Below are 14247 nucleotides of genomic sequence, written 5' to 3'. Positions count from 1 at the left end.
ATGCATAAAAAATTTAGCCAACTTTAATATTCTAATTTGAGGATATAAATTGGGGGGTGAACTACCGGTTTACATCTCAACGGCTACTATTGATTGGTGAAGTGCTTTATTTTTATGTTCTTGAACGTGAACCGTACGATGAAGGCGACAAAGTTGTGATTGAAGATGCTATAAATCTAGGTGGTTACAGAGATTGACGCTGCAATGGCGAGAAACTTTAATAAGACAAATGATATGATTATTCTATTGATTACATTAATTAACACAATAAAAAACCTTATCTTATTCAATATCAAGGATTTATCTAATATTAATTTTAAAGGGAGAGAAAAAATATAATAAAAAACCTTATGTTATGACTTGATTGGCAGTGACATGGTAAAGAAATTAATTCATGTTCTAATTAATTACATTATTCAAGATTTGGGATCATATTTCATCCTTTTTTACAAGAACAAAATGGTAAGACATCGTAACAAATGATCGTAATTCAACTTCAATATTGCTATTAGTCTTGTACTATGTATAAGTTATAGATTTAGTTTCTTTTTCCAATTCGATTATGTTTAGTCTCTATACTTTTCGAATTTTAAAATTTTAATCATAGCTCAAACGATAATTGTTAAATTCATAAAATTAAAAAATAACGTCTTTTGTGAGTATTATGTGAGAATAATAAATTGGCATGATATTATACATCTTACCATATATTTGTCGCATAAAATTTTAGAAATAATAAAATTAAATTTAATAAATTTAATTATTTCAATTAGAACTGTAATTTCAAACAAAAAGAAGAAGAAGAAAGATTAGCTAATGGATGGTACAGACATGAGCGAAACCGAACAGTTTTTGGGCTGAATGAAATTTTAATTTTTATAATCTATATATTTATAATTTTAAAGGATTAAATTAAATTTTATAATTTTAGAGGGTCAAAATGTAATTTTATTTTATTAATTTAAAATTTTTTAAAAAAAACTTAAAGGCCTAGATAACAATTTTACATTTTAGGGAGCAGGACCTTGCCAACCCCCCTAAATTCGCCACTGGATACAGAGATTAGTAGTTACTTAAAAGAGCATAGTTGTATAGTTATATATAGGATAGACGTACTCGAAGAAAAATGAAAATTTCAGCTTTTGCTTTGACTGCAGATTCATGGGCATTTGCATATTTGGCAACAATCATTATCGAAACGGTTTATTTGCCTTCTTTTCATGCTATCACAAGGGAGTTTTTTTTATCAATTATCAGTCATCGAACTGTCATCTTGCGGTTCAATAATATTAGACAAATCGAATGGTAACAATAATTATGAAGGCAATTAAGATAGAGAAAATACCTGATAAGCATATTCTTGTTTGAGCCACACTAGACAAGAGTGTCCGGGTTTATGAAATCTCTAATACCCCTTCAACTTTGACAGTATCTTAATCCAAAAACATGGGTAGCCCTTTTCACTATTAAGCAAAATTTGTGATATTCTTTGTTGCTTCATTTCATATATGGTATTTGTCTGATTTAATGTCATTTTCATTCTTAATACCAACTTACCAAAAAAGTATTGAAAATAGAGAAATTTTATACTAAAGATAACTTTATTCTACAGTGTTATGATGGAAGATGTATTTTTAACTTCAAACTTTTTACTTTATAATTTTGTCGATAAACAGTAACTTATAAGTTGAAAGTGGTTTAAACACTTCTATCTCAAAATCAACTCCAATACACAACTAATTCATGGCTCGTCTCTAAAACCATAACACATAACTTATTAAAGACTTATTATGGATTTGAATATTTATTGGGATACTAACGTCGAGCACCTAAAGAAATATAAAGAGTAAGAGCAACTATTATTTTATTCATATGATGTTTACATTTGAAAATTATTACGTAAATCATTCAACCATTTTCACACTCCCTACTCTTTTTTCATCTCTCTCCTTAGAGAAATTAAATGGTGAAGCTTTGATGAATAGAAAAAAGGAGAAATTGTTAGAAGGTTAGATGTGTAGAGGTGGGGGGTTATACTACAGAATTTAGCAAACTCTTTCGAATATCACAAATGCTTCTCTTTTTGTGTGTGTGTGATTTCGTTTTGGTAGGCAAATGGCCCTCATGTTTTCATCCACCAAACACTAACTCACCAGTTACCACCTTCATTCCATCGGAGAACAAGGAAAAAAGGTGAAAAATTTCAAATGCGTTTGCCGGGAGTCGAACCCGGGTCTATTGCTTGGAAGGCAATTATCCTAACCGTTGGACTACAAACGCCTGATGACACAATTTGCAAGTGAAATTAAATTTCAATATATTGAAGGGCTTTTTATGTAGATTGGTAAAAACATATCTCCGGTCCCTCTCAATTTTGATGGTGAGAAAATTGGTCCTTCTCAATAATTTTGAGCAATTTAGTCCCTATCAATTTTAAAAATCAGAAAATAAAAGAAATTAATCACAATAAATATTTTTTGTTGATTATACATAATTTTAATTGATTAGTGTTGTTATACCCTCACCCGACGCAGCACGTAGCACTACAAGAAGACACCCGAGGACGGCTCTGGTTCATTCTAAATGTGCGCTTTAATTAATTTTTTATAATTTTTTTAATCTTTTACATATTTGAATCTCTTTATAATTTTAAATTTTTTTTTATGGTTTTAACTTTTACACTCATATAGAATGAATCTGGACAATCAGTTATCTAAATTTAAATAAATCTGAATAATAATTTATTCAGATTCATTCCAAATGTATATATTTTTATTAATTTTAAAATAACTATATAAACTAAATAATATGTTTGTCAACTCTAAAAATGTAATGGCCCAAATTTGAGGTTATCGGAACAGTGGTTTCGGGACCACAAATCTGATGAGAAAAATTTTATTTTTCTTATATTTTTATGGTCTACAATTTCACAAAATGATTTCGTGAAAATTTTGTTCGAAAATTTCGACGTTTGGGCACTCAATTTAGTCAAAAGGACTAAATTGTAAAAGTGCAAAAGTTGAGTTCTACATGTTAGAGGTGTCCAATTGTTATGAAACTTTAAATTGGAGGTCCTTATATGGTAATTATACCATTGGTAACTTGGTAGACAAAATGGACATGAGATAAGTGAAATAGAAAATTTTTAAGTTAGGGCAATTTGGTAATCTAGTAATTAAAATGAATTAAAAGGGAAAAAGATGACAAATTATGCTCATCTTCTTCATATGAACGAAATCAGCAAGGGGGGAAGCCATAGTTAGGGTTTTCAAGCTTCCAAGCTCCATAGTAAGTGATCACAAGCCCGTTTTAATGTTCTTTACGTTTTGAGATCCCTAGCTTAATTTAGCTTATTCTAGCAATAATTTAGCCTAGGGTTTATATTTGGAAAAATACCCATAGGTGAAAAGTGTTTATTTTGATGTTTTATGATAGAATATGAAGCTATAAATTATGTTAAACAACTTTTGCTAAGCGATTTTAAGTGCAAACGAGTAAAACGACATAATCGGTAAAAATACCTAATGTTCATAAGTACATGTTAGAGTGGGAATTTGATGTTACCATAGAAGGGAAAAATGTTCAGAATGTTATAAAACATAAGAATAAGAGATGAAGTTTAATTTCCGAGCCTTGGGGCAAAAATGTAATTATGTAAAAGTTTAGGGGCAAAATTGTAATTTTAAAAATGTTAGAGTCGAGGGCTGTTTTGATGAATGTGATTATCAAATAAGTTAAATTTACTATTTTAGATCAAGAAGTACGAAACTCGAGGTTAGACAAAGGGAAGAATAAAGTTGAAGACTAAGTTGGTGAATTTGGCTATAATTGGTACCGAGGTAAGTTTACGGTAAATAAATGCAATATTTTAATATTTATTATCAATGATGTTAATTTCTAGCAATTATGAATTTATTTTATGAATTTATTTGATGATGATCCAAGCATGAGATGATAGAGAATTAAAATTTGAAAGTCCCGTTGATACATAAGGATGGTACTGGATACGAATGTCATGACATTTGGGTAAAGAGATCCCATATAAGACCATGTCTGGACATGGCATTGGCATCCTTAAGATCATGAGAGGTCTCTGTAAGACCATGTCAGGGACATGGCATGGGCACCAGACGAGAGGTCCCATGTAAGACCATGTCAGGACATGGCGTTAGCATCAGATGAGAGGTCCCTATAAGACCATGTCCGGGACATGGCATGGGCACTAACATGAGAACATCCCATGTAAGACCATGTCTGGGACATGGCTTTGGCATGTTATTATCGAAGAGACCCGAGTATCCTTATTATTCCAATGTAGCTCAACGGGCTTGTAAATGAATCATGTTCATGAAAGTTCGCTTTAAAGCATAAATGGCAAGCTCGGTAAGTTGTAAGACTTAAGAACTTATTATACTATCAATTGATGTTCAACGATGCAGCAAGGATTGAGTAAGTTATGCACACAAGTATTCTAAGTAAACAAGTAAGAGAACTAGTATGAGATTAACTAAAGAGTAAACTAGAGATATAGACATTGAGTTTAATTATTTAAGTTAAATATTGTTATTTATTTGCTAGTAAACTTACTAAGCTTTATGCTTACTTCTTTTATTTCTCTTTCTCTTATAGTATTGCAAAGCTACTTCAAGGATCCTAAAGAAGTCGGCGATCGTCCACACTATCAACTACAACTGCTCGGTATTTTATATCGAAACACGTTTGAGTTATGGCATGTATAGGGATTTAGTTATTTTGTATGTTTGTAATGATGATTTTGCTAATGAGTGATGTGTAAGTATTTGATGATGTATGGTCATTAAAATGGTTAAGGATGAAGGTGTTTGTTGTTATGAAAGATTAGGTGATAAATTATGCATGGAAATCATGAAAGGATAAAATTTTGCAAAGAAACAGAATTCAGGCAGCACAGTGACGTGAATTTGAAAAATCACCCAAGATAGTATAAAATGAATTAGAGGGTGAATGATATATGGAATTAAAGCTTGTTGAGTCTATTTTCTGTAGAAACAAGTAAGAACTTCATATGAAAATCCTACAGTGAGAAAACTTATTTTTAGTAACAAGAGGTCAGAATAGTCGAATGGTGAAACAGGGAGACTTTAACTAATAAACTGTACTAATTGGCTGAACCAAAATTCTAAAAATTTTATGGTGAGTAGATATATGAGTCTAGTTTCAGGGAAAATTTACGGAATTAAATTTCGAGTTCTGTAGCTCAAGTTATAATTAATTTAGTAACTGCTGCGCGATTGGACAGATTTGCTGTAAATAGTGAAATAAATTTTCAATCCTAGTTTTTATGCTCCGAATTGGTAAGATAAGCTAAGTAATGCCTCGTGCTCGACTCCGGAAACGGTCTCGGGTAAGGGGTGTTACATTTTATTGGTATCAGAGCAGGTTTAGTCTATTCTCGGAAATATGTAGTATGAATAAGAGTCTACCTATACATGCCATACTTATATATTTTGATAGTGTGACGACTCCTGACGATTTTAAAATGTTTTCTTTTATAGTTATGGATCCTGAACGAGCTAGTACAGATGAAGTAGAGAGTAATGCGCCTATTCCCGCAGAAGGGACGGTGCCATCAGATGTTAATGTTAGTGAAAGACCTGCATCAGATAGACAGGGAGGAGGAGCTAGAGAAGCCTTCTTCCAAGCCATGACTGATTGGTTTGCCGAGTTCGTTAAATGCGAATCCGGCTATAAGACCTCCACCCCCTCAAGAATCACAGGTTCCCCATGTAGCTTCCCCAACTGCAGGTATAGTTATCAGGGAGAGACCACCTGTTGATAAGATTAGGAAGCAAGGGGCTGAAGAATTTCGGGCTACCAAAGATGATGATGCGGAAAAAGCAGAATTCTGGCTTGAGAATACAATCAGGGTTTTTGAAGAATTATCTTGTACACCGGAAGAATGTATGAAGTGTGTTGTTTCACTTCTTCGAGATTCAGCTTACCATTGGTGGAAGACCCTCGTGTCAGTAGTACCAAGTGAGAGGGTTACATGGGATTTCTTTCAGGAGGAGTTCAAAGAAGTACATCACCGAGATTTATAGATCGAAAAGGAAGGAGTTTCTTGAACTAAAACAAGGTAAAATGTCGTGATGAATATGAACGCAATTTGTCGGACTTAGTAAGTATGCTCGAGAATTTGTATCCACCGAAGCCAACATGTGCAAGAGATTTGAAGATGGGCTTAATGATGACATCCGACTATCAGTGGGTGTATTGGAAATCAGAGAGTTTGTTGTTCTGGTAGAAAGAGCTTGTAAAGTAGAAGACTTGTTAAAAGAAAAAGAGAAGAGCAAAGCTGAAGCTGGAGCGCAGGATACAAAGAAGAGGCAAATGAGTAAATCATTTCAGTCTACATCTAAGAGGCCTAGGGAGCTCTCTAGCGGATCACATTTTCCACAGATATATTCTAGCCGAAGCAGAAGTAGAAGATTCGAGGGTTTTAGAGCTCAAACCACTACAGTTGCAAGTACAGGCAGTACTCGACCTCCTAGGCTTGAATGTTCTCAATGTGGGAGACGCCACCCCGGAGAGTGTAGAGCAGGTGAAAATGTTTGTTTTAGATGTGGAGCATCCGATCACTTTATTCGGGATTGTCTTGAAACAACTAAAAGAGAAGAAATAACGAGTGCGAGATCAGGTAATGCTCCTACCAGAGGTAGACCGCAGAGAAACCCAGGAGTGGGGGCGAGTAATAGGAGTTCATCCAGAGATTCAGCAGCGAGATCAGATGTTAGAGCACCCGCGAGAACGTATGCTATTCGTGCTCGTGAAGAGGCGTCCTCTCCTGATATAATTACGGGTACATTTTCTCTTTATGATACTAATGTTATTGCATTAATTGATCCTGGCTCTGCACATTCATATATATGCACGAAATTAGCATTTGTTAAAAATTTGTCTGTTGAACCTACTGAATTTATGGTTAAAGTCTCTAACCCCCTGGGCCAGTTTGTGATGGTGGATAAAGTTTGTAAAAATTGTCCACTGATGATAAAAGGTATTTGTTTCCGGTTGACTTGATGTTATTGCCTTTTGATGAGTTTGATGTGATATTGGGCATGGATTGGTTAACTCAAAGATGACGCAGAGTAAACTGAGATGTAAATATGTTGTCTTGAAGTGCGAATGGAGAATTACTTGGTTAAATCGATCGAACGATGAATTATCGATGTAATTTTAGTGATGTCACCGAGGTGTGTCGAAAAAGGGTATGATGTTTATTTGGCGTATGTGTTGGATACTAAAGTATCTCGAGTCAAAGATACTGACGATGCCGATTGTATGTGAATTTTCCGATGTGTTTCGGAGGAATTACGTGGTTGCCACCGAAAGAGAAGTGGAATTTTCTATAGATTTGATTCCTGAACGCCCCAATTTCTATAGCTCCGTATCGTATGGCTCCTCTGTAATTAAAAGAGTTAAAGGCACGATTCTGAGAACTTGTTGATAGAGGTTTTGTTCGTCCAGTCATTCACATTGGGGTGCTCGATTGCATTTGTGAAAAAGAAAGACGGGTCTTTGAGATTGTGTATTGACTATCGGCAGCTTAATAAGGTAACTATAAAGAATAAGTATCCGTTGCCTCGAATTGATGACTTATTTGATCAACTGAAAGGTGCCACAATATTTTCAAAGATTGATCTCCGATCGGGTTATTATCGATTCGGGTAAAAGAGCGGATGTGCCAAAGACGACTTTCGAACCGGTATGGGCATTATGAGTTTCGGTTATGCCGTTTGGGTTGACTAATGCACTGCAGATTCATGGATTTGATGAACCGGATATTCAGACCGTATCTAGATAGGTTTGTAGTAGTTTTTATTGATGACATTTTAGTTTATTTTCGGGATGAAACTGAGCATGCAGAACATTTGAAAATAGTGTTGCAAATTCTGCGTGAAAAGAAACTTTATGCTAAATTCAGTAAATGTGAATTTTGGCTTCGAGAGGTAGGTTTTCTCGGACATATTGTATCCGCAGAAGGCATCAAGGTAGATCCGAGTAAAATTTCAGCTATTGTCAATTGGAGTCCACCGAAGAATGTATCTGAAGTTAGAAGTTTCTTGGGTTTAGCTGGTTATTATCGGAGATTTGTACAAGGGTTTTCTATAATAGCTTCTCCAATGACCCGTTTATTACAGAAAGATGTTAAATTTGAATGGACAGAAAAATGCCAGCAAAGTTTCGACCGATTGAAGGAGGTGTTGACGAAAGCACCTGTGTTGGTACAGCCTGAATCGGGTAAGGAATTTATTATTTATAGTGATGCATCATTAAATGGTTTGGGTTGTGTCTTGATGCAAGAAGATAAAGTAATAGCCTATGCTTCAAGACAACTTAAGCCACATGAAAGAAACTACCCGGTACATGATCTCGAATTAGCTGCTATTGTATTTGCATTGAAAATATGGCGGCATTATTTGTATGGTGAAAAGTGTCATATTTGTACTGATCACAAAAGCTTGAAATATTTGATGACACAGAAAGATTTGAATCTGAGACAACGCAGGTGGCTTGAACTGATAAAGGATTATGATTTGGTTATTGAGTACCATCCGGGTAAGGCTAATGTGGTAGCTGATGCTTTGAGCCGGAAATCTCTATTTGCTTTACGAGCTATGAATACCCGGTTGTCACTGTCTAATGATGGTTCAATCATAGCTGAATTGAGAGCTAAATCGACATTTCGTCAACAAATATGTGAAGCTCAGAGGAATGATGAGAAATTACAGGCTAAACGGGTGCATTGTGAGTCAGGTAATGATTCAGAATTTCAGATTGGAACTGATGGTTGTTTATTATTCAGAGGCAGAGTATGTGTACCGAAGAATTCAGAACTTGTACAGAAGATTTTACACGAAGCACACAGTGGTATTATGTCCGTACATCCGGGAGGTAATAAAATGTATAATGACTTGAAAAAGATGTATTGGTGGCCGGGTATGAAACGTGATATCTCTGAGTTTGTATCAAGATGTTTAGTATGTCAGCAGGTTAAAGCTGAACATCAGGTACCTTCGGGGTTGCTTCAGCCAATCACTATACCGGAATGGAAATGGAAAGAATCACTATGGATTTTGTATCTGGGTTGCCGATGTCTCCAAAGAAGAAAGATGCCATTTGGGTAATTGTCGATCGATTGACAAAGTCCGCGCACTTTATCCCAAGATGTATGGATTATTCTTTAGATAAATTGGTGAATTGTATATATCTCGAGATTGTTAGACTACATGGAGTGCCTGTCTCCATTATATCGCATGAGATCCCGATTTACGTCTCGCTTCGGAACAAATTACAATAAGCTTTGGGTACTCGGTTGTATTTCAAGATCGCATTTCATCCTCGACATGATGGCCAATCTGGCGCGTAATTCGGTATTGGAAGATATGTCTCGATGTTGCGTATTAGAGTTGCAAGGTAATTGGGAAAGATATCTACCTTTGATTGAATTTGCTTACAATAACAGTTATCAGTCTAGTATTAAAATGGCTCCGTATGACGCTTTGTATGGTAGAAAATGTAGAACACCGTTATATTGGACAGAGCTCAGTGAAAAGAAAATACACGGGGTTGATTTGATCCGGGAAACAGAAGAAAAAGTAAGGCTGATTCGAGATAGTTTAAAAGCAGCTTCCGATCGTCAGAAGTCATACGCCGATCTTAAACGAAGGGAGATTGAATTTCAGGTGGGTGATAAAGTATTCTTAAAAGTGTCTCCTTGGAAGAAAGTTCTCCGGTTCGGTCGAAAGGGTAAATTGAGTCCAAGATTTATCGGACCATATGAGATTATAGAAAGAATTGGACCAGTTGCTTACCGATTGGCTTTACCACCGGAATTCGACAAAATTCATAATGTATTTCATGTATCTATGCTACGACGGTATCGATCAGATCCTTCACATGTTATTACTCCAACAGAAGTAGAAATTCAGCCGGATATGACTTATAATGAAGAACCGGTTAAAGTATTAGCACGAGAAACAAAGGAGCTTAGAAACAAAAAGGTAACTGGTGAAAGTGCTATGGCAAAAGCACGGATTGAGGAAGCAACATGGGAACCGGAAGAGACAATGAGGAAGCAATACCGAATCTCTTTATCGGTAAGATTTTCGAGGACGAAAATCCTAAAAAGGGGAGAGTTGTAATGGCCCAAATTTGAGGTTATCGAACAAAGGTTTCGGGACCACAAATCTGATGAGAAAAATTTTATTTTTCTTATATTTTTATGGTCTACAATTTCACAAAATGATTTCGTGAAAATTTCGTTCGAAAATTTCGACGTTTGGCACTCAATTTAGTCAAAAGGACTAAATTGTAAAAGTGCAAAAGTTGAGTTCTACATGTTAGAGGTGTCCAATTGTTATGAAACTTTAAATTGGAGGTCCTTATATGGTAATTATACCATTGGTAACTTGGTAGACAAAATGGACATGAGATAAGTGAAATAGAAAATTTTTAAGTTAGGGCAATTTGGTAATCTAGTAATTAAAATGAATTAAAAGGAAAAAGATGACAAATTATGCTCATCTTCTTCATATGAACGAAATCAGCAAGGGGAAGACATAGTTAGGGTTTTCAAGCTTCCAAGCTCCATAGTAAGTGATCCCAAGCCCCGTTTTAATGTTCTTTACGTTTTGAGATCCCTGTAGCTTAATTTAGTTTATTCTAGCAATAATTTAGCCTAGGGTTTATATTTGGAAAAATACCCATAGGTGAAAAGTGTTTATTTTGATGTTTTATGATAGAATATGAAGCTATAAATTATGTTAAACAACTTTTGCTAAGCGATTTTAAGTGCAAACGAGTAAAACGACATAATCGGTAAAAATACCTAATGTTCATAAGTACATGTTAGAGTGGGAATTTGATGTTTCCATAGAAGGGAAAATGTTCAGAATGTTATAAAACATAAGAATAAGAGATGAAGTTTAATTTCCGAGCCTTGGGGCAAAAATGTAATTATGTAAAAGTTTAGGGGCAAAATTGTAATTTTGAAAATGTTAGAGTCGAGGGCTGTTTTGATGAATTTGATTATCAAATAAGTTAAATTTACTATTTTAGATCAAGAAGTACGAAACTCGAGGTTAGACAAAGGGAAGAATAAAGTTGAAGACTAAGTTGGTGAATTTGGCTATAATTGGTACCGAGGTAAGTTTACGGTAAATAAATGCAATATTTCAATATTTATTATCAATGATGTTAATTTCCAGCAATTATGAATTTATTTTATGAATTTATTTGATGATGATCCAAGCATGAGATGATAGAGAATTAAAATTTGAAAGTCCCGTTGATACATAAGGATGGTACTGGATACGAATGTCATGACATTTGGGTAAAGAGATCCCATATAAGACCATGTCTGGGACATGGCATTGGCATCCTTAAGATCATGAGAGGTCCCCTGTAAGACCATGTCTGGGACATGGCATGGGCACCGAGACGAGAGGTCCCATGTAAGACCATGTCTGGGACATGGCGTTGGCACCGAGATGAGAGGTCCCCTATAAGACCATGTCTGGGACATGGCATGGGCACCAACATGAGAACATCCCATGTAAGACCATGTCTGGGACATGGCTTTGGCATGTTATTATCAGAAGAGACCCGAGTATCCTTATTATTCCAATGTAGCTCAACGGGCTTGTAAATGAATCATGTTCATGAAAGTTCAGTTTAAAGCATAAATGGCAAGCTCAGGTAAGTTGTAAGACTTAAGAACTTATTATACTATCAATTGATGTTCAACGATGCAGCAAGGATTGAGTAAGTTATGCACACAAGTATTCTAAGTAAACAAGTAAGAGAACTAGTATGAGATTAACTAAAGAGTAAACTAGAGATATAGACATTGAGTTTAATTATTTAAGTTAAATATTGTTATTTATTTGCTAGTAAACTTACTAAGCTTTATGCTTACTTCTTTTATTTCTCTTTCTCTTATAGTATTGCAAATCTACTTCAAGGATCCTAAAGAAGTCGGAGACCGTCCACACTATCAACTACAACTGCTCGGTATTTTATATCGAAACACGTTTGAGTTATGGCATGTATAGGGATTTAGTTATTTTGTATGTTTGTAATGATGATTTTGCTAATGAGTGATGTGTAAGTATTTGATGATGTATGGTCATTAAAATGGTTAAGGATGAAGGTGTTTGTTGTTATGAAAGATTAGGTGATAAATTATGCATGGAAATCATGAAAGGATAAAATTTTGCAAAGAAACAGAATTCAGGCAGCACAGTGACGTGAATTTGAAAAATCACCCAAGATAGTATAAAATGAATTAGAGGGTGAATGATATATGGAATTAAAGCTTGTTGAGTCTATTTTCTGTGGAAACAAGTAAGAACTTCATATGAAAATCCTACAGTGAGAAAACTTATTTTTAGTAACAAGAGGTCAGAATAGTCGAATGGTGAAACAGGGGAGACTTTAACTAATAAACTGTACTAATTGGCTGAACCAAAAATTTTAAAAATTTTATGGTGAGTAGATATATGAGTCTAGTTTCAGGGAAAATTTACGGAATTAAATTTCGAGTTCTGTAGCTCAAGTTATAATTAATTTAGTAACTGCTGCGCGATTGGACAGATTTGCTGTAAATAGTGAAATAAATTTTCAATCCTAGTTTTTATGCTCCGAATTGGTAAGATAAGCTAAGTAATGCCTCGTGCTCGACTCCGGAAACGGTCTCGGGTAAGGGGTGTTACAAAAAATTTCTCCCAAACCTTAACAAATGCAGCTGCCACAGAACAGCTTAATACCTTTGATTATATTTGGATTAATAATAAATTAATGCTTTAACTAATTTCAGCTTTATTTATTGAAAAAAAATATATTATAAAACAACTCGAACTCATGGAGCCTTTCTCCAACTCTTAAATAAAAAGATAATGTGCTTTAACGCACATTCTCTTATACTGACAACAATACCGATATCAATCAAATTAAGACTCAATCTACATGTATTTATAAATTTTAAATATATTAATAATTCATATTACACCGCTCTTCATTATTATTATTTTCATATTTATGTCATATATTATATTAAGAAATGTAGTTAGCATCCAAATTCAAACAGCTGAATAAAATAAAATCCAAATCCAATGAAAAGACAAAATGAGATTAATGGTTTAGGCTGTAATTTTGTGGTTTTTCTGTATAGTAATTCATTGACATTTATATTTTATTAATTTGTTCTTAGGAATTAGATGATGTTCAACCACCTTCCCTTATTCAGTGTTTCACCTTATTATTGTTTCAATCAAACCCTCCACTCATTTTATTTGATTTAAATGAATTATCATAAATTACATCAAATATGAGATTGGTGAGATTTTCAATGACTCATATGGTCACATTCAATGTGTATTTATGGTAACATAATTATTCTAATATATTTTAAATGTATGATTTTTTTTTAATGTTGATTCGGGTTATTATTGATATTGTAACAATTTGAAGGAGGAGGGTTCAGACAGGGACAAAATCAGCAACTCATTATCGATAAGGGATTGAAACTGATCTACTTGCTCCCTCTAGTCACACTCTTGAGCTCAAATGTGTTTAAGCACGTGATATTTTTCATTTTTAAAGGTTTGAGATAAAATTATAAGTATTTTAAACATCGTACTAACAAAATTAACACAATAACCAACAGCATGGAAAATTATTATTGAGTGTACACATGAATGCAATTACATTAATATAAAATTAACATGGTTACACCCTTAAATAACTTTTTTTATGATTGATCATTTAAGAATCTAACTATTGAATTTCATGTTATAATTATACTCGTCATACATATAAAATTTTGAATTAATCCGATGTCTCTATCATATTGATCTAAAATAATGTTTATATTAATATATATTTAACGAATGAATTTTTTTACATAAAAAAATTATTATTTACTTCAAACTAAACATATTTATAAAATAATGTATATATATATGCCAAAGCCTAAGTTATATGGCACCTTAAAAGAGTTTAGGTGAAGTGTGTTTGTGGGGTGAAAAACACAAAGATTAGGTGAGTTGTAATGGGAATAAATTACCCAGTTGTATATGCAGAATCCAATGCCCAATATGCCTATTTGGCTATTTTAGACAACTATTTATTTTAAAAAAGTTTTAATTTGGATAAAAATATTATAAAAATAATATTAAAATTCGAAATGAGATTAAAATATATTCA

The 14247-nt window shown here is 33.9% G+C and overlaps 1 protein-coding gene, 1 long non-coding RNA gene and 1 other non-coding gene across 3 annotated transcripts; 2 read left to right on the top strand and 1 right to left on the bottom strand.

Moving 5' to 3' along the window:
* Window positions 1-2208: 2208 nt before the first annotated feature.
* Window positions 2209-2280, bottom strand: TRNAG-UCC (transfer RNA glycine (anticodon UCC)). The gene has a single exon. It is a non-coding gene; the product is annotated as a tRNA-Gly (tRNA).
* Window positions 2281-3159: 879 nt separating this feature from the next.
* LOC128036036 (uncharacterized) lies at window positions 3160-4829 on the top strand. Its single transcript, XR_008192824.1, has 3 exons — window positions 3160-3288; window positions 3753-3839; window positions 4630-4829. It is a non-coding gene; the product is annotated as an uncharacterized LOC128036036 (long non-coding RNA).
* A 707-nt stretch (window positions 4830-5536) lies between these two features.
* LOC128036229 (uncharacterized) lies at window positions 5537-12185 on the top strand. Its single transcript, XM_052627155.1, has 3 exons — window positions 5537-5784; window positions 6159-6838; window positions 11101-12185. Exons 1-3 carry the CDS (start codon window positions 5537-5539, stop codon window positions 11154-11156), a joined length of 984 nt encoding a protein of 327 aa, XP_052483115.1. The 3' UTR covers window positions 11157-12185.
* Window positions 12186-14247: the final 2062 nt, after the last annotated feature.

The sequence above is a fragment of the Gossypium raimondii genome, chromosome 13 (assembly GCF_025698545.1).
Source record: "Gossypium raimondii isolate GPD5lz chromosome 13, ASM2569854v1, whole genome shotgun sequence".
NCBI lineage: Eukaryota > Viridiplantae > Streptophyta > Magnoliopsida > Malvales > Malvaceae > Gossypium > Gossypium raimondii.
This window is presented reverse-complemented; position numbering and strand designations above follow the sequence as displayed.